Raw genomic sequence first — 23,804 nt, forward strand, 5'->3', positions numbered from 1 at the left:
GACAAGCCTCCAATTTTTTTTGGTAAGTTTCTATTTTAGCTGGTTTACTCTCAAATGGATTACGCTAATGCATTATATACCAGTAGTCTTTGTTTTCAGTGCTATCCTCCAGGGTCCTAATGATACTTTAATGTAAGCGGTTTATTTGTTTTGAATATATAATTGTTTGTGTAGAATATAAACCATTTTCTCTATGGGATGACCACAGGGCTTTAGAGCTCTTGAAGAACTGAGTCCTTGTTATATAACACAATAACAACATGCTCTTCCAAGCCTTATTTCCATTGTTTTCTTTAAAAAAATCAATAGACTGCATTCAAAAGTAAATATTACAATTCACATACTTATCTAAACTTTGCTTAGGACACTATACCTGTTAGTGGGAAACTAACAGGCTACAGATTTTTACCTTTTCAACACGGCTACGTGTACACTGGCACCTTTTTCCGGAAAGGCTTAAAACGGAATACTATTCCATTTTCAGTTTTTCCGGAAAAGGAGCGTCTACATTGGCCCCGGAGTTATCGTCGTAACGAAGCGCTTTTCCGGAAAAGCGCGTCTACATTGGCGGCGCGCTTTTCCGGAAAAGCAGAAGCCGGGAGCCATTTTGAAGAGGGCAAAGGCCACCAGACCTTTCCGGGGGCGGGGCCAGAGCGCCGTTCAGACACGTGGTTAAAGGGGTCTCGCCGGGCAGCCGTTGGTCTCCTGCTCCCGTGTCTTGGGGCCTCTGCCAGGGACTGACACCCTTCGCAGGGTCTGTGGGTGCCCTCTGACTTTTGGGGACACCACCCTTTGGACCCAACTGCTTTTGCCTGCGGTTTTTTTTTCTGCCCTGCTCTGTCTGCTATGGAGCCACGGGTGGCCATGTGCCTGGTCGGGCCCCTGTTGGGGCTGTACAGATGGCTGTGGCTCCTGCTGCAGGCCGGTGCCATGCTGTTCATGGACCAGGAGGCAGAGATCGCCTTGGACTCCCTCACCAGGGAGGCCCTGGCAACCGTGTGGCATCAGCACCCGACTGTAGACCGGCCCGTCTGGAGTTTGGACATCAGCACCGACTGGTGGGACCGGGTGGTCCTCGGACGATGGGACGACTACCAGTGGATCCGGAATTTCCAAATGAGAAAGCGGACCTTCCTGCAGCTGTGCACCTGGCTCACCCCCGCGCTGCAGAGAGCCACCACCCGGCTACGGGCACCCAACCCCGTGAAGAAGAGGGTCGCCATCGCACTCTGGAAGCTGGCCACACCGGAGAGCTACCGCTCGGTGGCCCAGCAGTTCGGGGTGGGAAGATCCACTGTCGGAGTGATTGTCATCGAGGTAAGTCCCATGGGAAGCAGGATGGGGGGGAGGGTGCTGCACTCCAGGCCCAGGGACAGCCAAGACTCCCGGCTGGGTCGCCCAGGGGTTTGGGCCGCCCCTCCCTTGCACAGGCCCGGTGGGGGGGTGCGTGCGGCGAGGGGGGTCCTGGGGTGTGTGTGTGTGTGAGAGGACAGAGGGAATCAAGGGGGGGGGCCCCAAGGGAGCACACACTCACCCCTGCCATATGTGATATGTTCCCTTCTGTTTCTCTGCACCCTTCTGCAGGTCGTCCACGCCATCAACGACTTCCTGCTCCCGCAAATCATCTGCCTGCGCGATGTGGATGATACCATGGCCGGCTTCGCTGCCCTCGGGTTCCCCAACTGCCACCCACATCCCCATCCGGGCCCCGGAGCATCAAGCGGGCCATTTCATGAACCAAAAGGGGTACTGCTCCATCGTTCTGCAGGCCATGGTGGATCACCGGGGCCGCTTCCTGGACATTTACGGGGGCTGGTCCGGCCGGGCACACGACACCCGCATCCTCCGGAACTCTGGACTGTATTGCAGGTTGGAGGCGGGCACCTACTTCCCCCAGCGGGACTTGACTGTCGGGGATGTGCCTATGCCCATCTGCGTCGTCGGGGACGCGGCCTACCCCCTGATGCCCTGGCTAATGCGGCCCTACGCGGGGCAGCCGGACCAGAACCGGGCCCGGTTCAACGACCACCTCAACCGGGCCCGAAACCCAGTGGAGCTGGCCTTCGGACGTTTAAAGGCCCGCTTCCGTTGCTTGCTCACCCGTCTCGAGATGGGTGAGCAGAATGCAACGGAGGTCCTGGCCGCATGCTGCGTGCTCCACAACATTGTGGAGCACAGTGGGGAGGCCTTCCTCCCTGCATGGGTGGCAGCCGAGGCACAGACCTGGGAACAGCCCGACACAGCTGCCGTCCGCCAGGCGCGCCAGGATGCGGTGCGCATCAGAGAGGCCCTGGTGGACATGTTTGCCCAAGCCCTGTAGTAGGGTCGCCTGGGTCTCCCCAGACTATTCCCGCCCATCCCCTACCCTTCCCCACCCCCTCCCCTTAGCTCCCCCCCAATTGTAAAGCGTCGGGTGAAAGCAAGACGGCCGTCATCGAATCTGTTCGTCGGGTGCGTCGGGCTTAGTAAGGGTTTTTCTTTTTAGCTTAGGCTAGGGTTTAGGCCACCATCGCCTATCCCGAAGAACAGCCACGAGGATGCGGGGTTTGTGTGGAAGGCTGAAGTCAGCGTACCTGATTCCAGTCATCTTCCGTCGAGGGATCTCCTGGCTGTTCCTCTCCTGAGGCCCGGAAGGACCAAAGGACTGAGGTGGCCAGCAACACCACAATCGTCCTCCCTGCGCCTAGACTATGTTTAATTATCTGTTGTGTGCATCGTGTAACCGTTCTTGCTAGTTTGTTATCTATGTAAATATAGTTTGTAGTTTACATTTTACTGAAAAGTGTCAGCATTTATTTCTGCACCACAAACCACTTACGAAGGGCCCCCCCCAGAGATAGAGTACAGATTTCATTCTCCACAGTTTGCCACCAGGTTAACTTTAACTGGCTACTTGGCATCTCACATCATTTCGTACACTACCTAGAGTTACACAATACCCAACACAGGAATGAACAGCAAAATAGAGACCTGTTTATTTACGGGGGGGGGAGGGGGGCGGAGACCTTCAAATGGGACAGGAAGGGGGGGGAGACCTTCAACTGGGACAGGAAGGGGGGGAGACCTTCAACTGGGACAGGACGGGGGGGCAGTTACTGGGACGGGCGGCCTCTGCGAGCGCTCCTCCGGGGGCCAATCTGCCCACGCTGGGCAGACTGCGTTGGGGCAGGCTGCACGCAGAGGTGGCCAGGAGCAGGGTCAGGAGCAGGGGCAGGGGCAGGAACAGGGGCAGGAGCTGGGATAGGAGGAGGGGCAGGAACAGAGGCAGGAGCTGGGATGGGAGGGGGCATGAGCTGTGCTACAGGAGGGATGGCGGGGGCCTAGTGAATGGCATGCACAATATGTGCCGTCAGCGTGTCCATTGTGGTGCGCATCCCCCTGCACCCGCTCCGCGATGGAGGCCTGGATTGCCTCCATGGCGTTGACGTGCCGGCGAAGCAGCTGGTCCCTCTGGCGGAGCCTGTGCCTCCGGGGTTGGCCTGCTGGGGGTGCCGCTGCTGCCGCAGTGGACGGTCTGGTGCTGGGTCCCGCTGCAGGGAAGAGAAAAAAGGATGGGTCAGTCAGGCAGGCCGTCCACTGTCCCCACACCGCATGCCCTCCACCCCTGAGCCCAGGTGACCCCACAGTTGTGTGGCTTGGGCCCACTCGGTTCCCCTCCTGCCCCCGGTGTTGTACGTTTGCAAGGGGGACCGCCCCTGGAGTAGGGTCCCCCCTCCAGTACTGTAAGCACCGGTCTGTATCCTGGCCCCGTGGAGGGCGGGAGGGTGCTTGTGCTGTGTTCACTTGTGGAACTCCCTGCCGGTGGAGACTGTGAAAAGCTTTGGGCTAATCACTGGTGTTAGACAGGGAGCGAGATGCATCCCCATGCAGTGCCTGGGAGCACATCTGGCAGAGGCGGTCTGGGTTCTCAGATCCCCTCGCGTGGGATATCTCCTGGACAGAACCAGAAGAGTGACTGGGTGGGGGGATGTTCCATCCTTGCAGCAACACTCAGGGGCCCTTCCCCCTCCCACTATCCCTCCCGCAAGCCCGGTAGCCCAGGGACATGTGTGGCCACAGTGGGGACTTCCCTCGGGGAGGCAGCCAAGGCACCGGGAACAGGTGAGGGGCTCGGTGGGGGTCCAGGGTCACAGGACCGTGACGCTGCGGTGTACCCAATAGCAGCTGGCTGTGCCTCACAGCGAGGCATGGGACAGTGTGCTGTTCTCCATGCTGCACCCTTGGCGGAGCTGCGGGCTCTGGGCTGAGTCCCTGGGGCCCTGGCCGGTTCCAGCCAGCATCCACCCTTTCCCCTGGTCCCGCCGAATGTGTGTGAGCAGCACGGTCCCAGACGTGCCCTGCAGCTGCCTGCCGTGGCCACGTGCCACTCGGTCACCAGGCTGCACGTCGTTGCACGTGCTGCTTCCTGCCTAATGCTACACAGCGTGCAGCTCACGTGGCCTGTGTGACATGCTCTCCCCCTCCTCCCTCCGGGCACCTGGCCCCTCCCCCGCCCTCTGCCTGTTGGGAGTGCAAACTGCACCAACTCACCAGTGGGTTCCTCCCCGGCGTCGGCCTCGGAGGAGCTGCTGGAGGGGGCCTGCTGGGCGGTGGCAACGCTGGCCTCCTCACCGCCGGACGCGCTGGCGCTGTCTTCTCCCACCCCTGGCTCGGTGGGACGGTTGATGGAGGGGCACTGGCAGGTGTCCACGGGGACAGCTGGGGCTTGCGGGGCTGGCGGGCCCAGAAAAGCGTGGAGCCGGTCGTAATAGGGGCAGGCATCGGGTCCTGCCCCCCTTCCGTCGGTGGCCTGCACATACCCCAGCCGCAGCTCTTTTACTTTGGACCGCACCTGCTCGCAGTTGCGGCCGGGGTGTCCCGGCTGTGCCAGGTTCTGCGCCAGCCGTGTGTACAGGTCTGCATTGCGGCGGCGGGACTGCAGGTCGTGGAGACCCTCCTCCTCCTGACACAAGTCCAGGAGGGTCTCCAGCTTCCTGGGGGTCCAGGATGGGGCCCGGCGTTTCCGGCCCCTGGCGGCTTCCTCCCCTGAGGGTGCAGGTGGCTCACCACCCGCAGCTGCCATGCTGGGCTCAGAGGTGGCTCTTGGGCAGCAGAGCACCACGTGCCAGAGCTCAAGCTGCACGCTCTCCGGCAGGCTCCTGCCACGGGCGCCCAGCAGCCTCCGAGCTCTGTAGGGAGCTCGGGTTACCAGGAAGTCCAGGCTCCTACGGGGTCTCGCGGCGTCCAAAGCGCTTTTTCCCGTTTCTTCTGCTTTTCCGGAAAAGCTGTCTACACGGGCCCTTTTCCGGAATAAGGACTTATGCCCGAGCGGGAACAGCATACGGTTTCCGGAATAGCGGCTGATTTTGTACAGTACAGCGTTGTTGCTTTTCCGGAAATTCAAAGGGCCAGTGTAGACGCTCGCAGCTTATTCCAGAAAAGCGGCTGATTTTCCGGAATAAGTGGCCCAGTGTAGACACAGCCCACAAGTCTATTTTCTGATGGAGAGTCTCAGTTAACAGAGATCGTGCTCTCTGACTAACGCACTGCTTCCATTCCTTCCAAAACTCACCTCTCGTGAGACCCACAAACATTTATACTTGCTGAGATGGTAAAATCAAACCTCTGATTCCAGCTGGCACACATCTCCATTACACTAAATAAAAACTATCTTCCTAGGGTGCCAGCTGCCAGAATGGGGCTTCTCTATCCTTTACACTGCCAAGCTTGACAATAGGATATGTAAAAACTACAAACTATCTTATTATTTTATAGTTACTATTGTAATAATGTTTAGATGCCCAAATTAGTGTCTGAGTCCCACTGGGCTGGCCGATTTAGAAATATATGATGACATATTACCTGCCCAGGCTCTGTTTTGTAGGTGGGAGTTTTGTGAAACTGTTCGATATCTTGGTTTATAAGTGTGAGACTCTTGTTAACCTATCCTACAAAAGACAGTTGTATTCTATAATGTTAAAAACAACCCCGCCCCCAAAGCATGTGTATAACAATGCTAACACTGCAAAGTCATGTACGCAAAGGTTAGGAAATGAGGGAAGTTCCCTGTACAACGTTAATTTGACCCCTTTGTGCATAGGCACGCTGCGCTTTTTAATTATAGACCCTTCTGCCCCTCCCTCTAGGGCAGCAATTCCCTAACGTAGGGTTATGACACAGTACTGGGCCACAGGATGTGGGCACTGGGTCGGCAGCCAGAGCTCTCTGGGGGAGAGAAGGGAACCTCCCCAGCAGCTGGCGGAAGCTATAAAAAGGACTATTGGCTCACAGAAATAAACGATTTTGTCCAACTGGGTCACCAGAAATAAAAGTTTGAAAGCCACTGCGGTAGGCTGACCAGTTGTCCTGTTTTGGTCCAGAACCCTGGGCAAATAGGGATCCTGGGAGCTTTGGTCAGCCCTGATAACTGGGCCATTGATTGTCCAGTTGGCAGGGTCACACCACCTTGCTACCCACTGCATTATGTGGCTCCCAGTTGTTCCCCGCCTGTGGGGTTGCAGCTGCAGCACCCGGTGCCCTGCTTCCAAGGTTCCTGCAGCAGAGCTGAGATAGGAAAGCTCCAGCTTCCTCCATTGTGTGATGGGCCCGGCTGCTCCCTCCTTCCTCTCCCCTTATCCCGAAGTGCCAAAGCTGTAATCTTGGGTGCTGTGCAGTGCACACCTGGATAAGGGGGAGGGGCAGTCCAGGTGCAACAGCGTGCTGAGGGTGGCACAGCAATGCCCTGCTGGGCAGTGGGCACTGCCGGCTGACTCTGGTCTGAGCGAGGAGCAGCTGCCCAGGACCAGGTCTAACTGCAGTGAGAGCTGGGGAGAGGGAGTCTAGATAGGGCAGGCAGAGGGGACAGAGAAGGGGAGGGTGGATGGAGAGTTCCATGTGCTACAGGAGAGTGTTTGGAGGGGGAAGATTGAAGAGGTATAGACGGGGAAGAAGGAGTGAGGCAAGCTGTACCCCCCCATCTTCACACATCTGTAGCCTTCAGCCTCACCTTGTACCCCCATGCACCCCACAAAACACACCACACTCCCTCCTCTCTTCTCCACTGCTCCCTCTCACCCTCGCTCCTGTTTGCATCCTTAGCCTCTCTCACTTCCAACCCGCCCCACCCCATCTTTTCCCCTCCAGCCCACACTCCCCTCAGCGGGGTGATTTAGGCAGCTTCTGGAAAAGCATATGAAAAGTGTGGATGGCAGGTATGTGCAATGCATGTATTGCATGTGTGGAAGAGATGTGCGTCTTTGTGGAGGGGGATTGCACCTATTGCCGTGTGTGTGTGTATCTGTGTGAATAAAATGTGTAGCCAACTTTTTTATTTGTATTCCTTTTGTGGCTTGTGCACAAAAAAATTAACGACAAAGTATGTGTATTCGTTGTATAGCAAGTTTTTAAAAGACAGGAACTCTAGAAGAAATGTATTATTTCTTAAAAAGTGAATGTTGTTGACTAGCAATTGCAGAAGAGCCAATGTATCTTACATTTCTCCCCACCTTTGTCTAGCTCAGTGGTTTTCTAACTATGGTCGCAACCCAGTATTGGGTGACGGAATATCAGGCATTGTTGCTGCAGGGTGATCAGGTGGCCAACAGGGGTGCTCCAGCCCTGACCAGCTCCCAAAGCCAAAACTTCCGCCTACACCCCACATTGCTCTTGTCAATTATTTTGGGTCACATGCACCAATAATTTTCTTCAACTGGGTCATGAGAAAAGTTTGAAAACCACTGCCCCATTCTTCCTATGACCCCAATATTTTTTATGCCTGCACCTACTCCCGTCTTCTTGGGCCCTTCACTCCCACAGGCTCCTGCCCTTGTCCTTTCCTTCCCCACCTTTCCCTGCCCTACCCAGCCCTTCCATGCTGCCTGGGTGCCAGTAGGAGGCACAATGAGAGCAGAGGAGAAATTATTCAGTTCCTAGGCCTGGTGCACAGTGTCCTCTGGCAGCCTGGAGGTGCACATAGTGGGACATCTCTGCTTACCCCCTGCATCATGGACTGGGGAGCTCACAATCATTTTATGGCAGTGGTCTCCAACCTTTTTAAGCACAAGATCACTTTTTGAATTTAAGTCAGTCCAGGATCTACCTCAAACCCAAATGCTCTGCTCCGCCCCTTCTCCGAGGACCTGTCCTGCCCCTTGAACAAGGCCCCACCCTCCTCACTCTGTGAAGATGGGGTACAGGGGTGGGGGACAGAGTGACATCAGCATCCCCCTGCCTCTGTCTCCCCCACCCTGCACAACAAGCAGGAGGCTCCCAGGGGGCAGCGCTGAGGCTCTGGGGAGGAGCAGCAGAGCAATGCGGGGAGGGGCAGGTGAAGTGCAGGCACTTGCTAGCACCCCAGCCAAACCAGTCAGGATCATCTGTCAGAGGCTCCAAGATCTATCGGTAGATCCTGATCGACTGGTTGGTGACCACTGTTTTATGGGGATGGTGCACTGCAATGTGGACAGCATTCAGACCTGTGAAGGGCTGGGGCATGTGCCATGCAGATGGAATCTTAGGACCAGTTAGCTGCCACACACTTAGGCTGTGTCTACACTGCACCCCTTTTCTGGAAAAGGGATGCAGATTAGACACATCGGAATAGCAAAATCCGTGGGGGATTTAAATATCCCCCGCGGTATTTGCATTAACATGGCCGGAGAAAAGCACCAGTCTAGACGTGATTCTCCGGAAAATAAGCCCTTTTCCGGAGGATCTCTTTCAAGTAGGAATAAGAGATCCTCCGGAAAAGGTCTTATTTTCCGGAGAATCACGTCTAGACTGGCGCTTTTCTCCGGCTTATCCCCAAGCCGGAAAAAAGCGGCAGCCATGTTAATGCAAATACCGCGGGGGATATTTAAATCCCCGGCGGATTTTGCTATTCCGATGTGTCTAATCTGCATCCCTTTTCCAGAAAAGGGGTGCAGTGTAGACACAGCCTTACTGAGCATGTACAAGCTGAGGATTCCCCCATATCCCAGCAATATACTTTGGTCAAATTTGGTCATTTTTTAAAAGAGGGATGAAAAAAGCACAGCCCTGAAAGCATAGTGACATATTCGCCAAACTCCAAGTCCCTGCATCAAAACATGGACATTATAGAGCATGTAGGTATACTACAGTGAAATGGTAGTAAGACAAAACAATGTACTTTCCCTAATCTTTTTAATAGAAATGGCTGAACCGCGTGACTTACAACTTTTTCTTAAATTAGCCTACTACAGACTCCTAATATGGAAAATTTCAGCATAAATGTTTAAAAAGTTTAACAAAGTAACTAAAAAAATAGTGATAGAAATGTAGCCGTGTTAGTCTGGTGTAGCTGAAACAAAAAACAGGACTGTGTAGCACTTTAAAGACTAACAAGATGGTTTAATAGGTGATAAGCTTTCGTGGGCCAGACCCACTTCCTCAGATCAAATAGTGGATCTAAAAAAAGACCTTTATAATGGGAAGTGTCAGGTAACTTTAATGATAAGCAGTGTGACTAATGCTGCTTATATGAGTTCTCGTACTTGAGCACTCTCTCATAGTGTATTAGTGACAAGACTAACATCTGTCAAGTGTGGCTCATTTTCAGTCTCAGCCCTTCTCTAAGGGGAAATTCTCTTGTCTCACCCTGCACAATATGCCCAGACTCAGTAATACTACCTCAGCTCTCTAAAATCATGACAAAGAAGAGAATAGATCTCAGACCTTGGTGACACTGTCTAAATCTTTTTGCCAAGAACAACAACAATTTATTTAAAAGTTACTTTATGGGATATTTAAACATTGAAGGGGAAAGACAAATTGGCCAGGATTAAAATTACTCAACTATATTTCTTTCCCCCTGTTTATACAGCAATTTATCAATAACATAAAACAAGAACACCTGACTTGGATTATTTATTATCGTGGAAGGCATTTATTTTTATTCACTCCACCAAGAAGAGTGTCCCTGTTATGGCTAGTTAGCCATCTGTGTTCTGTGAGCTTTCAGAGGAGGATTAAATTGTCATTTGTTTTATCTCTTGTGTAACTATCATAACAGGAGTGAGGCAAGAGCTGGATGCTGCCAGACTTGCTACCTTAAAGAGAGAGTGGAGAGAAGTTCCCCTGAAACCAAAGGAAATCTATATAAAAGATTTTTTTAATGTAAAATTTATTTTCAAGAGTGCCCGGCATTAAGTGCTCTCACTGGAAATTAACAGAGAAGAGTTATCTCAAGTACATACTTATACAGAAGTCGCACGAGCTGTATTGTTTTAAATCTGATTCATTCATTGCGTTTAACCAAGATGGCCCAGGTTTACGCTCTTACAGTGGTGGCACAGTACTGCATCTGCAGCAGAGAGCCCTCGTCTGTGCACATCCATCCAGAACACGGGGTACAAGCAGGGCCTTTACCTGTTACAGCATCACTACTTCCACTGCACTATTCATTCTAGCACAGGGCTTCTTAGCATGTGGGGCACGACCCACAATGGGGTCACCAGAATTTTTTCATGCTGACAAGGGACTGGCCAGGTCAAATTTGAGTAGCGCTGCTCCCCCACCCTGGCACCATTTCACTGAACCTTCTCACAAATTTGGCCCAAGATGTCCTTTGTGAAGAGAGCAGGGCCAACCCTGGCAGTTTCCCAGACAGCCTCACAGTGCAGGAGCTGCGGGAGTTGCTGCTGGGGCATGAGGGCAGTGTGGGCCCAGCCACCCCCTCAGGCAGGCCCCTACCTCCCCCAGAGCCTCCTACGTCGGGGCAGCATTCTGTCATGAAAGGCCATGGGGCAAGGGTGCCGTTTCAGGAGAGCAGGGCGGGCAGCAGTCATGTGCACTGGGACAATAAGGGAACAAGGGAAAAGTACTTGAATTCCACGAATTACTCCATTGCCCCCTCCTTTCACCAGCCAGGAGAGGTATGCATGGAATCCAAGTACTTTCCCCTCGCTCCCTTATTGTCAGGTGAATGGGAAGAAAAGCATGTCTTGTCCTGGTATGCATGGCTGCTACTCCGCCCTCCTCCCCCCAAACACACTCTCCTGAAATGGCACCCTTGCAATGGGACCTGGGCACAAAAGGTTGAGAACTGCTGCTCTAGTACCCCTTTGTTTCCCCCCACCCTCTCTGCCTTATCTGCAACTCCACAAATAGCACTAATGACTCCCAGGACTCCCTCCCTACAGGTGATGAGGGAGAGAGAATCCTGGCTCTCAATAAGAGAAAACAGGTGGAGAACCTATTTATGAGAAGAATGCACCTTGTAGCTGTTGCCAATAGTTTTACTGGGTGTATCTATGTCCTGCCTTCAGATTTAGTGGTGCAGTGGAACTTGCTCATAGTGAATAACAACGATGACATCTACCTTTCCTCCATAAAAATCTCCAAGTGCTTTACAAACAAAGGGACGTTTCCAAAAAATGCTCAGCACCTCACAACTCCTGTGGTGACACTTATGGACAGATCGGAGATAGTTCAGCTTCTGATATGCAGCCAACAGGCTGAGCTCTTTTGAAAATCTGGCTACTTATGTTGTTACTTAAACGGGAGCTCAAACCTTCTGAAAATCTGGCCCAGGAATCATATCACTGAAATGCAGATGCCTCTGGAGCGGAGAGCGAGCAAATGAGCCAATGTACATTCTGATGCATGACCGTGTCAGGAGGGGATGATGTGGCTTAAGGATGCCAGGGGAAACCCATACTCTTATGAGATGAGCCACATGTTCACACAGAGCAGACAGAATAACTGTTTTGATGGTCCTGCTGTAAGATTCACAAACAGAAAGCTGCACTGAACTCACAACTGTTCTGTTAACAATAACACCACTCTAGTGTATGGTTGGACTGAGGTGAAAGGGAGTATCACTTCAACCTTCTGACCCTCATTGTCTCTCTTGCTGGGAGGGAGAGAAATTGACAACTATGCAGCTGCCTTTGGGAATCAAGGGATATGCTACAGTGCTACCTATGCCTGTGTCCGAACAGGGCTTTCTGACTCAGTTATTATTATTTAGATTTCACCCATGGCCACAGAGTAAAAGACACTTTCCATACACAGATGGAGCAGTACTTGCCCCTGAAAAAATGTAGTTGGTGTCTGCTCTACAGCTCATATGGCTTGTCATATGAACAGGATGATAACAGGTACAAAACTGCGGTGCCACGGCTCTATGAAGCTGTCCAGTGATATCCTGACATGATTTACAGCCATATTACCACGCTCACATTGCAAACAAAAGCCACGTGAGAACATAGGTGCCTGAGTTAGACATGTTGTTGTGGCTAGAACTATGCTATCTGCAGCCTGCGACTGGTGGCTGTAATACAAGGGTGGGATCAGAATCTGGCTTAGATCATTGGGTTTTTTCCTCAAGCTCTGACCATAAATAGGTGATACCAAGATAAAGGAGAGTTTCCTGGTGCAGGAACATTGTAAGTGTGGGATAAGTTGTCCTTCTACTGCCCCTGCTTCCAGCCTACGGGCCATGCCTAGAGGTTCTTGGGGGCATATTGTGGTGAGAGGAGACATGGCTCTCGCATTGGGATGGGGTGCAGCCCACAGGCAGATGTTGGAGGCTGCTGTGTAGCATCCTTCTCCTGAGTGGGGATCATCTGTGTTGTGCCTGGCAAGAATCTAGCCCGCTGGTATCCAACCAGTTCTGAAGCAGTAGCCACTATAGTGGCTACGGCTATCGCAAATAGCCACACTCAACCAGCCAAATAGCCAAATTGTTCAAGCCGACTAGCCACACTCAACCAGCCAAATAGCCACATGTGGCTAGCAGGTTGGACACCACAGATGTAGCCTAACATTTTAAATGTGACCATTTTCCAAAGGCATCCCAAAGGGACTATTTCAGACTAACATCTGTTACTGGCAAGGTAATGAAAGTTCCCTCCCTTGGCATGGTTAAAACTAGACTGGACAAAACACTAGGAAACAATCCCACATTGGCAGGGAGGTGGACTGGATGACCTCATACTTCAGTAGTGTCCCGGTCTCTAACATCCCTACTTCAGTGTTACTGTGACATCTGGAGGGAATCCAGAGTTAAAGCTGCATGGAGATTTTTGTACCTAGAGTGGAGATTAAATCACTTTGTTGCACGTGAAAAGCACTGTGTATCAGCTACTTCCTCATAGCACTTATTTGCAAGGGAATGACTGGATTTTCAAAGTAGCTAGGAGTACCTCTGTTCAGTAGTTTAGGGGTCAGAAGCATTTAAAATGTCTCCTTTAAATAAAAAGCTTACATTCTCACCTCTCTTAGCTGCTTCTAGCTAATGAGAGGCGGAGCTGTAGCATTTCAAACTTTAGGTCTCATGTAAGTCTAGACCAGTATTCCCTGTAAGCTGTGCGCATCTGCGGCTACTCAGGAGAGATTCAAATGCCACCCTGCTGATTAGCAGAGCACTCACAGCGAGCTTTTTTGTTTCTACTGGTGGTACACATTCACACATACTTTGGTGCACATAAAAATGTATTCCACACATGGATGAAAAAAAAACGGCACGTGGATGGTGAAAAAGATTGGAACATTGACTCCAGTTTAAAGAAATAGGCTAGATTTTTTCCTAATAGATATTTGAGAGAATTTGTGTGTATGCGCGTCTTTTTGTTCAAGAACTCCTAAACAGTAGGAGCTAGGACTACCAAATTTGGCCTACACCTTCATCTTATCATAACTTAAAGCAAGGTAAGGGTTTGGTTGGGCCAGGAAAATGGGATTTCTTCTCATCAAGCCATACAGAAAAGAAACAATCACCAGGCAGGTGAAAGGCCTGGCAAAGTTTGCTGCATTCCTCAATCTGGCTGGGGAGTGCAGGAAGCAGCCAAACTTCAACCTACTCCAGCCACAGGACATGCACCCCTCTCCTGCCACTGGCTGCATCCACTCAAGCTTCAGTGGCCATGGAGATGCGCTTCTCACCTGGCCCCAAGCTGCTGCTGCGAGAGAGGGCAGCATTCTCCACATTCTTCTTATGATTTTTGCCTCGAAAAGCAGCTGGAGTATGTATTCTTTGTAAAGCAACTGCCTGCGCTGTAAACCAATGACGGATTCAAAGCTTCACTGCATCTGCTGGTTCGCCAGTGACCTCCCAAGACCTGGGGGGCAGCACACAGCAAGCCCTTTATTCTGGCTCCCCAAGATCTCCCCAGGCTCCTTCAGACCAATTAGGGCTCACTAGTAGAAGGTTGGGCCTCACAAAGCTAGTAGCCAAGGGTGGATTAGCATTCACACTAGGATCCCAGGACCCCTGCAGCTGGAACAGGAAGTGGGGGTGGGCACAGGAAGAGCAGTGTTTGTGTCTGTGCGCCAACAGAATTTTTCAACTTTTTGCCTAAAGTGTTCAGCTAAAAAAATGTTTGGCTGAAAACTAAAACATTTTGACCAACAATCTGGATTAACAATTTGGACTAACAATTTTGGGTTTTAACTAAAAAGTTTTGTTTTTCAACAAATTACTGAAATTTTCTGAGAAAAGCAGGCATTGTCAATGTGAAATTTGTTTAGTCAAAGTCCTTATTTTCTATTGAAAAACAATTTTAGTGGAAAAAATTCAACCAGACCTAAAGCATAAAGTAGGGTAGGGTTGCCAACAGTCCTTTATTACAAGGGACATCTCTTATTTTTCATCTCTGTACAACAAGATCAGGAGTTGCTGAGTGCTGGAATAACCAGCAAGAAATACCCTTGGAAAATATAGGTGAGTATTACTTATTATTGTTAATATAATTAATAATATAATATTGTGAGGAAGGGTGGGGATGCAAAGAAAACAGTTCCTTGTTTTTTAAATGTTGACAGATTAGAAGATCAAAGTATTTCAGAGATAGAGAGATTTCAGATGCATAATATAAAAAATGTAGGCTGCTGAAGGAGCAATTACCAGGTCATAATATAGGACACGTCTTTGCATTTGAATACAAGAGAAGTAGTTTTTATTGAAAGAGAATCAGAGCAGGTTAACATTTTTCAACCAAGAGTTAGTTGAAATATGGTGTTTTGCAAAACATTCCAGTGTAATTACAAATACTTTGATTTCACCAGAATTTCCTGTTTATGACAAAAATTCAAAACAAAAACATTCTATATACATATATCTTTGAAAAATATTGACATGACTTGTTTTGGTGGTAAAAATCCCATTATTATTATTTTTTTTACTAGGAAATGGAAGGGCGGGGAGTAAAAATAGTGAGAATATTTTCAACCAAAGTTTCAAATGAAATGAAAAAAGGTTAATTTCTTTTGACTTTTTTTTTTTTTTTTTTTTTGCAAAACAGTTACCTTTTTTCAATTGACCCTTTTTTGTTTTTCTAGTTGTGGTGATATCTAGTGGTGATATCTAGGATGGGATTGGGATACATGTACATGACAGTAGACACAATTCCTACACTAGGGATTTTTATGAGTTGAATTGATGAGAAATGCACTTGAGAAGCCGTGTAACTGCCAGCTAGTTTTTTGGCATAGGATGAACATTATTTGAGGTTGTGTGAAGATGGTGTTAATAACCTCTTATTACATATGGAATTTAGGTAATCTCAGATTCTGAGCCTCCAAAAGGATGCTGCTGTTTCAATAAATAAGGAGCCTGATGCTGTAAATTCAACTAATTGATTCTTTCATTTGTCATCCTGTAAGCAAACATGTGACAACCCTCTCTGATTTCAGTTCCCAAACATCATCTCATCTCAATCATGTAGAGAGCAACTGTCGTTCAGTCAATTCATTTTCCTCCTGTTTGAATTATTTGCAGTCTCCTCCTTCATTACACATTTTATTTTTGGAACACAGCTCAGCAGCATGTTCCATTTTTCTTTTCATGAATCAGCCCCCTACAGCCGCAAAGTCACTGAGTGCGTTGAGGGAACATTAGTTGTACCTCCATGGCTAACAGTTTTCTGCAAACCACGGTGCAGCTCCAAGCAGTTCATAGCAGAACAGTAATTAAAACTATGCCTTTAACAAAGCAACACTGTGCACCGTGATGACATGCAGCAGTCAAAAAAGTCTCCCCTCTTGTTATGATTGGTATTCCCCAGATGTTTGAATTTGAGCTCAGGCTTGGCAAGCTCTGTGGCTGCAATTCAAGCCTAAAGCTTGAACAGCTCCAGTATTTACACTTATAATTTATACTGTGAGATGATTTACAGACAGTTATGTACTTGGTTTCATGGCTACAGCTTCAGACTAAAGGCCTGATCATGCTGCCACTGAAGTCAATAGCAAAACTCCCTCTGACTTCAGTGGACGCAGGGACCAGCTCAAAGGCTAACTGGTCTCATGCTGTATCAGGCAGCACAAAAGAAATTTTCACTTAAAAAAAAAAAGCAAACAGAAGAAAGGCCTAAAATCTTACTTACTAGGAAGTCTTCTTCACAGTACACTTTACCATTGACATTGTAGAAGGCTTTTCCTCGCAGTCTTCTCCCTGTTAAAAATATTTTACTGTCAGAGTCTTGTACTCCATTTCCATATTAAGAATCTCCAATAAGATTTTTTTTTTAAACAAGTGATGCCTCGGATACCATCCAGAATGACCTGCTTAATATTTGACCGCAGGACCACTCCCTCCCCATTATTTCTAATTTGCATGATTGGTTAATATTTATGTTCTGATTGTGGCCAGTACTCAGCAGACATTGGGATGTCATTGTGCTAGGCACTGTCCTGACACAGAAAAGAGACCATCCTTGCCCATAAGGGTCATGGTGCTTGAGTGTTCCTTTTTCCTAAAGAACAGGCGGGGTCCAAGAAGTGTTAAATAAATGCCATGTTCTTATATAACATCCCCAGACCCAACTGGCTATGCTAATGCTGCTGACAATCCTGCTTGTGTAACCCCTGGTGAGCATGTGCTATGCTTCCCTTGCTGTGCCCATCCACAGAGATTACGCGTTGTTACAGAGACCCACTGGAGACTTGGGGCACCTTAGCTCAAGCTGTGACAGGTTCTTACTTTGAAAGTTCTGGGGTCAGTCTCTGGTGTGTCAGCCAAAATGGTGGCCATCACATTTGTCCCTGTCATCACATCAATGCAAAGGGAGAGGCAATTGGATTATACAGTAACTCCTCACTTAAAGCCATCGGGTTAACGGTTTCATTATTAGGTTGCTATCTCTTACCAAACATATGCACCTGAAGTCCTGCAATGTTCCATTACAGGATTGTTTGGCTTTCCCCATTCCACCTACCTGGTGTTCCAGCTGGGAAGTGGGGTCAGCCTGCAAGGGCTTACCCCCCCCCCACCCCCACTCCACCTGCCCAGCATTCCAGCTGGGCCAAGTGGAGTAAGCCCATGTACTGTGACCCCACTCTTTGTCAGGAGCACCAGGGAGGTGGAGCAGGGCAAGTCCTTGTGCCCTCCTCACTATGTCCCTTCCTCAACTAGGATTCATCATCATCATCGGTAAGTACAGTATTAAATTCTTTCTTTAAAATTATTTAAACACTTGCACTTACATGAGTCTTTTGTCTGGCAAAAATAATTCCCTGGAGCCTACCTCCCCTATTTACATTAATTCTTATGGGGAAATTGGATTCGGATAATATTTCACTTAAAGTAGCATTTTTTTCAGGAACATAACTATGTTAAGTGAGAGTCTGAGTTGTTCATTACCAACAGAACTGGCAACTAATTTCTAACTGCAGAATCTTCTTTGCTAGTCATGGAATCCAGCTGGACTTGGTATAAGAAATTAGAAACAAAAGCATCATTTTCTAGCTTATGAAATGAGAACATTTTATTAACACCAGCAAGCACCTTCACCTGGCAATATGCATAGGTGATGGAGAGATCATACTTTCAGACTTTTAGGGCTTACTATCTTATGAATAGCAGTTTAAGTGTATTTATAACGTGTGTTCATCATATAAACCCTGAACATCCTTACAGGTTTAAAAATATGACAGGCTCCTGATTACTCCCTACAAACACTGTGTTATACAGAAACTTGGAATCTCTACCTCCAACCAGACACCAAGGATCTGAGTCTCTTCTCTCTTACACTGGCATAAATCAGGCATTAAGTCAGCGCATAAGAGAAGCATCAGACCAAAGGAGCCAAACTCTTCCTAGTGCAACTCTTCTCATCTCCACTGAACTTTTATCACCAGGGATTTTATCTGGCCCAAGTTACCACCCATTCTGATATGCCCATCAAACCATTAAGGGGCAGCAGCTTAGGAAAAGAGACGACAATATTCCCTGTTACAGGCCACACACAAGAAGCTATTTGTAGCACACAACAACCTAGGAAAACAAAGCACACTATGATTACATGCCAATTTGGGATGCAAAATCCTGTTTAAAATGTTAATGGGTTAAACTATAGGTTTAATTAGTTAATTGGCCTGCCACGTTGAGCTGTTGGCATGGGGGACTGCTCCAGCCCAGCTGGGCCAAGTGCGCTGCAGGGTGCTTCATCTGGACTGTGCAGAGCCTGCCACACCGTGGGCAGAGGGCTGTTCCAGCTGGGCGCGGGTTAACCAGTTACCCTGGTGAGTATGCCAGTAAGGCGAACACTTACCGGGTAACTGCTTAACCCTTTGCATCCCTAATGCCAAGAGCTGTTGCTCTTTGGATACACTCACTACACATATACTGAAGCTGCTTTATGTAATGACAGAAAATTTACCTGACGTTGCTAATGTCTGTAACTCAATTAATTGCTGCATTGTTTTTTGGAAAATAAAATGTAAATGTACGTGCTTCATTTAAATAATTTCTCTGGGGTGGGACTGGGGTTGAGGGATTTAATTCCCAAGTTGACTCGTGAATAGAGGACTACCCCAGCCCTCTCTACTGCAGCAGCTTGGTGCCAGGTGAGAAGCGCCTCTATAGGCTTTTGCAGCTCCCGCAGGCATAGCTGGGGGAGGAGTGCATGTCAATCAGTTGGGACAGGTCCAGATTCATCTGCCTCCTGTGCTCCCCAGCCAGAGTGAGGAATGCAGCTAACTGGGCACTTTCCCCTTGTTCCCTGAGGAAGGGGAATAGCCAGCAATGTTCTTGTTGGAATCGGAGAGGATGGGGAAGGAGGGGGAGGAGAGACCAGCACCCCCCCCCCTTCTCCGTATAGGGCACTTGGGGAGAGGAAAGCTCAGGTATGGGGCAGTCCCAGAGGGGAGGTGTGCACCCCCAACCATTCCCTTTCACCTGCCTGATGATTCTGTCTCTTTTCTATATAGTTTTATGAGAAGCAATCCCCTTGTAGGCACATCCCATTTTCCCGACACAACCAAACCTTTCCTGTGCTTTAAGTTATGATAAGAAAAAGCTACATCCCTAATGTAGTGGTCCTGACTCTTCCTGTTTAGGACAGGTCTGAACAAAATACCCTCCATGGGCCAGATCTGGTCCACCAAACTGCCGGATTCAACCTGCAGATGGAATGGAGAACCTCCAGCAGACTCCCTGATGCTCTCTGCAAACTGCTGAGATAAGCATCCCTTGCTGGGCTCTGTTGGAATAGCTGTGAGCCTGGGGGGAGAGGGCAGAGGCTTCACGTGCCACCCCCACTGCAGCACAAGCCCATGGGCCAGTTTCCAACCAATGGGAGCAAGATCCTCCCCTCAGGCTCTAGCTGTTAAAAAACACACATATGGCCCCTGAAGCCAGTGTGAGGACAGGGCAGGCAGGGAGTCTGCTTGAGAAGGCTGCTGGCTGGGAGCCAAACAAGTAAGTCTTCGGCTCAGAGCCTGCCTCTGGCACCCCAAACTTTTGCCTCCCTTCCCCACATAACCCAAATCCTCCACCCCCCTCCTGCACCATATTGCCTCCCAGAACCTGTATCCCAATCCCCTGCCCCAGGTCACAGCCCAAACTCCTCCACCCAATCTCCTTCTCGAGGTCACAACTCCTTCTTGCCCAAGTGCACAACCCAAACCCCTGCACCCTAGTCCCCAACCCAGGTCACAACTGCTCCTTCACCCAAACTCTCTCCCAGACCGTGTTCTGCCCCTCAATCCCTTACTGCAAGCTCCCTTCTGCACCCATCCTCCATCCCAGACCCCACAACTCCTCCATTAATATAGACGAGTGCAGCCCTTGACCACTTTCCAAATTCTCTCAGCTCTATAGCAGATATGCACAATTCCACCCCCACCCCACCCCCAAAAGGAACAAACTTGGATTCTCCCAGAGCCAGAAAAAGAGTAAGTTCCTGTCGTGTGGTTCGATTTGTTTAGATACAAGAGGAGCCAGTAAACACCTCAGATAAACTCTTTTTAACTTTATTGTGCATAGAAGAAAAAGAGTAAGTGATAGGGCTGGGCTATCAGCCTCCATGAAAGCTGTTCACTAGAAAGCCAGCTAGCAGAAAGCACTGAAAGGTTGGGGGGGGGGAGGGGGGGGAGAGAGAGAGAGAGAGAGAGAGAGAGAGAGAGAGAGAGAACTCTTTATAGCTTCTCTAAACAACATTGAGGAAAATGTGATTAATTTTAAATGTTTAAAAGTGTCTGTTAGAGTCTGCTGCTGTGCTCTGACCCTGGGAAACTGTGTGTGGCACACAGACACTGGGAACTGAGCTGACACTTTTGGGTAATCACATGCTGTATGTGGTTGTCTGGAGGTTTATTGGCAAAGCCAAGGGAAATGTTTTGTTTCTAGACAGATCCTTGAAGTTTAGCTCTCACAAGCTGCTGTCTCCCCATGCTACTGGTAGGTGGACACTCTCATTTAAAATCCCTTCTGTAAAATGGGTTCGTTCATGGAAACAAAGTCATTGTGTAACCCACACTCTTTGTGTGATTCACTGTCCCATGCAGTGGCACTTAGACCACAGCAACAGATAAAAACTAGAGACCTCTACAGCATGGGCTTTAGGCTCCTATACTAAGCTTCAGAGGTCCCAGGTTCAAATCCACCTAGTGGGGGTTACAATTGCACTATTCAAATTGACTTAAAAACCTTCAGCCAGATTACTCTTCAGGAGACAGGCCCAAACAGGATTGGTAAGGGACAATTTTTCAAAGAAGCAAAAGTGTTAAACTGTGCGTACTGTCACTGCACTTGATTCTGCCTGTATTCACAAAACAAGGCTCACTTTGGAAGATTACCCTTGTGAACCTATTATCCTGAGCAACAGGGATAGGCTCTTTAGAAGCAGTCTTACCTATTGGCTAGCTCCCCTTGCGCACAGCTAAAATTTAACCCATTAGTGACTGTGTGCTATGTAAGCAACGAACACGCTGCCTCTGGGGAGCGTGGCCCGGCTGTAAGAGCTTCTCTTCTCTTCCTATGTGACCTCCCAGAATTCTCCAGTCTCTGTGGTCCTTGTCTTCTCACATGTCATCTTGATTCAGCAGTTGTAACCCTCAACCCTGCCTCTCCATTGTGCTGCCTCCCAGATACCTTTCCCCACTTATTCTCCTCATTGTCCAGAGCCCTGCAATTCCCTGAAACCAGCTTCCTCTCTCTGCCCAGAGAAGCCAGGGCAAAGCTATCTCTGCTCTCCCTCCCCAAACCTCATCCTCTACTCTGATCTGCTTCTCCTCCAGCAGCCGGATACAGTCTCCTCCACCAAACCCTGCAACCCTACTGCCTGCTCCTCATCCCATCGAGTACTATTCCTTCCTTCTTTCAGTGTAGCATCGCCAGTCCATTGGGCCATCCAGTAGTCCTCCCAAAAGAAGTCAATTATCCAAGTGCATTCACCCATCAGAGACAAAAGACCCAGATCGCTGCAAAGACTCAGGATCCAGTCACCTGTAACCTGCCTTACAATCTTCTTCAGGGCAACCTACATGTGCTTGCTTTGTCATATGCAAGGCCAGGATCTCAGCCAATCACAGACCAGCCACCTCTCACCTCATCCCCTTGTAAATGGCTCACACATTGGTGCTGAAAGGACACAGCACTAGGTGAGCAGCTGCCTTGCTCTGCAACTCCTTCTCTCCTATGACCTGCCCTGACAACTACTCACCTGAGCCCTAAGCTCAGCCTGACTTCAGTGAACCAGGAGGCACCGGTCACGTCATGTCTACCCTCCGCTGCTTCAAAACCACACAGAACATGAGAAGAATGAGGAATTTGAGGTAATATGGAAGTTTCTGTTTCACTCTCATGGTTAATCACCTAGTAAAGCTCTTTACTGTATCATAGGCTTTACTCCTCCGCCATCGGTATTATCCCTTAATCACACGAGCCACTGGGACCCAGGCAACATCAAAGCCTGGTTTCCTTGGGTCCCCTGAAGTGTCACTCAGTTCACTCGAAAAGGGGTTTTTCCAAACCTCTGCCTTACCCCTAAACACATGTGGCTTGTGCCAGCTTGTTGAGGAGTCACACCAGGAGCAGGAATTGTGTTCATCCGTAGTCACTGGGAAGATAGGCTGGGAGAGACCAGCAGGAAGCAGGTAACAAAGGCTCTAAAACAGTGGTGGGCAACCTGCGACCCATCAGGTTGTGTGTGTGACCCATGAGACATAGCGTTCACTGTTGCTCCGGCACAAGGTTGTCAGATTCTGCTGGTTTTGGTCCATGTCGTTTTCTTCCTACCGGTATTACTAAAATGGCATGCATGTAAAGCAAGAGCACGTGAAGTGAAGTGTGTGCTGCTTGCACACAACACTGTGTGGGAGAGCCGTGGGCTTCCTCTGCATCCAATCCAAGCACTGCTCTAGTTCAGTTGGCAACCCTACAAATTCTAGGCACGCAAACACAGTTAGCAAAACTACCTTATCCCGGGAAGCTGTCCTAGCTACAACCACCTTGCAGCCCACTGAGATGAAGAAGGGCCATTTATGTGGCCCGCTCACTAGCCTTGGTTGCCCACTGCTGCTCTAGGACAAACAAACAAAAAAAAAAACCACAAACAAACAAAAGCTGTTGTCTGCACAGCCTGTTTTACTCAGTTCAGAGTCATGTGGCAGCCACAGAGCTAACACCAAAAAAGAGCTGCTGGGTGGATTGTGAAAGGCTGGCATGGTTGTGTACCCCAACTGATTCAGAGCTGGCAAGTGAAGTATCTGATGCTTGCATGCAGTCCGATGGTCGGAATAGTGACCTCACAATTGCCAGGAGTTTCTGCTTGTCCATTAAATAACATTCCTGTTACACACAAGGACACCAACCTGTGAGTCTGTGCAGAAAACTCACTTCCTATTTTAAATGGTAATTTTCTCTCTCTCTCTTACCCCAATTCACCCACTGTCCTGGTCACCTGCAGCCATTAAATGCCAAATCCTGGCCTTTAGCCTAATGCGATCTCTGCAGGGAAGAGTCCTCTTCCTCCTAAGCTAGACCAGCCATATTAGCCTCATGGAGCAGAGCCCAAACGGTGTCAGGGAAGCCAGTGTATGTCCATGCTGGTGCTGATCCATACGACATGCCCCACACTCCACAGTGCCTTCCTTGCATCCAGGGACACAGGAAGCCTTGCAAAGCAAAGCTCCTGGGAGAGTTCCCAAAGCCACCCCCAATTCCTCCTGTGGCAAAGCACAGCTGAAGCAGTTCCACTGGTCAGGACGCTCCAGGACTGTAAAGGAAGGAACATGACATGACCCAGAGCAAACAGAGCCAAAATGCTACTGTGATAAAATCCTCAATTGTGAAATAAAACAGCTTCAGCTAAACAGAGTATAGGAAAACTATTGTTAGTGGCTTGTCACTGCGTCGCAGTTTTCACCAACTCTACAGCATGCAAATTCCGGCAACCTGATTAGACACTGCTCTCAAAAGTTACCATTCTATATGTCTACAACAAAGATGGTTACCTCAATCTCCTGTTTCATACAGCTGATGTAATAAAAATTGTCAATTTCTAAACATGATTTTAATTCTGACTTTTGAACAGCAGTATTCTTAGGTCTCTCAGTACTCCACAAATGAAAGCAAACATAGT

The 23,804-nt window shown here is 49.1% G+C and overlaps 1 protein-coding gene across 1 annotated transcript in view; it reads right to left on the reverse strand.

The window, feature by feature from the left end:
- WTIP (WT1 interacting protein) overlaps nt 1-23,804 on the reverse strand; it is a 142,561-nt gene that overhangs the window by 27,755 nt on the left and 91,002 nt on the right. The window contains exon 3 of the mRNA XM_006130558.5: nt 16,326-16,393. Coding sequence (XP_006130620.3) covers nt 16,326-16,393 — 68 coding nt within the window. The remainder of the gene's footprint in view (nt 1-16,325; nt 16,394-23,804) is intronic.

The sequence above is a fragment of the Pelodiscus sinensis genome, chromosome 12 (assembly GCF_052426305.1).
Source record: "Pelodiscus sinensis isolate ZL-2025 chromosome 12, ASM5242630v1, whole genome shotgun sequence".
Classification (NCBI taxonomy): Eukaryota; Metazoa; Chordata; order Testudines; family Trionychidae; genus Pelodiscus; species Pelodiscus sinensis.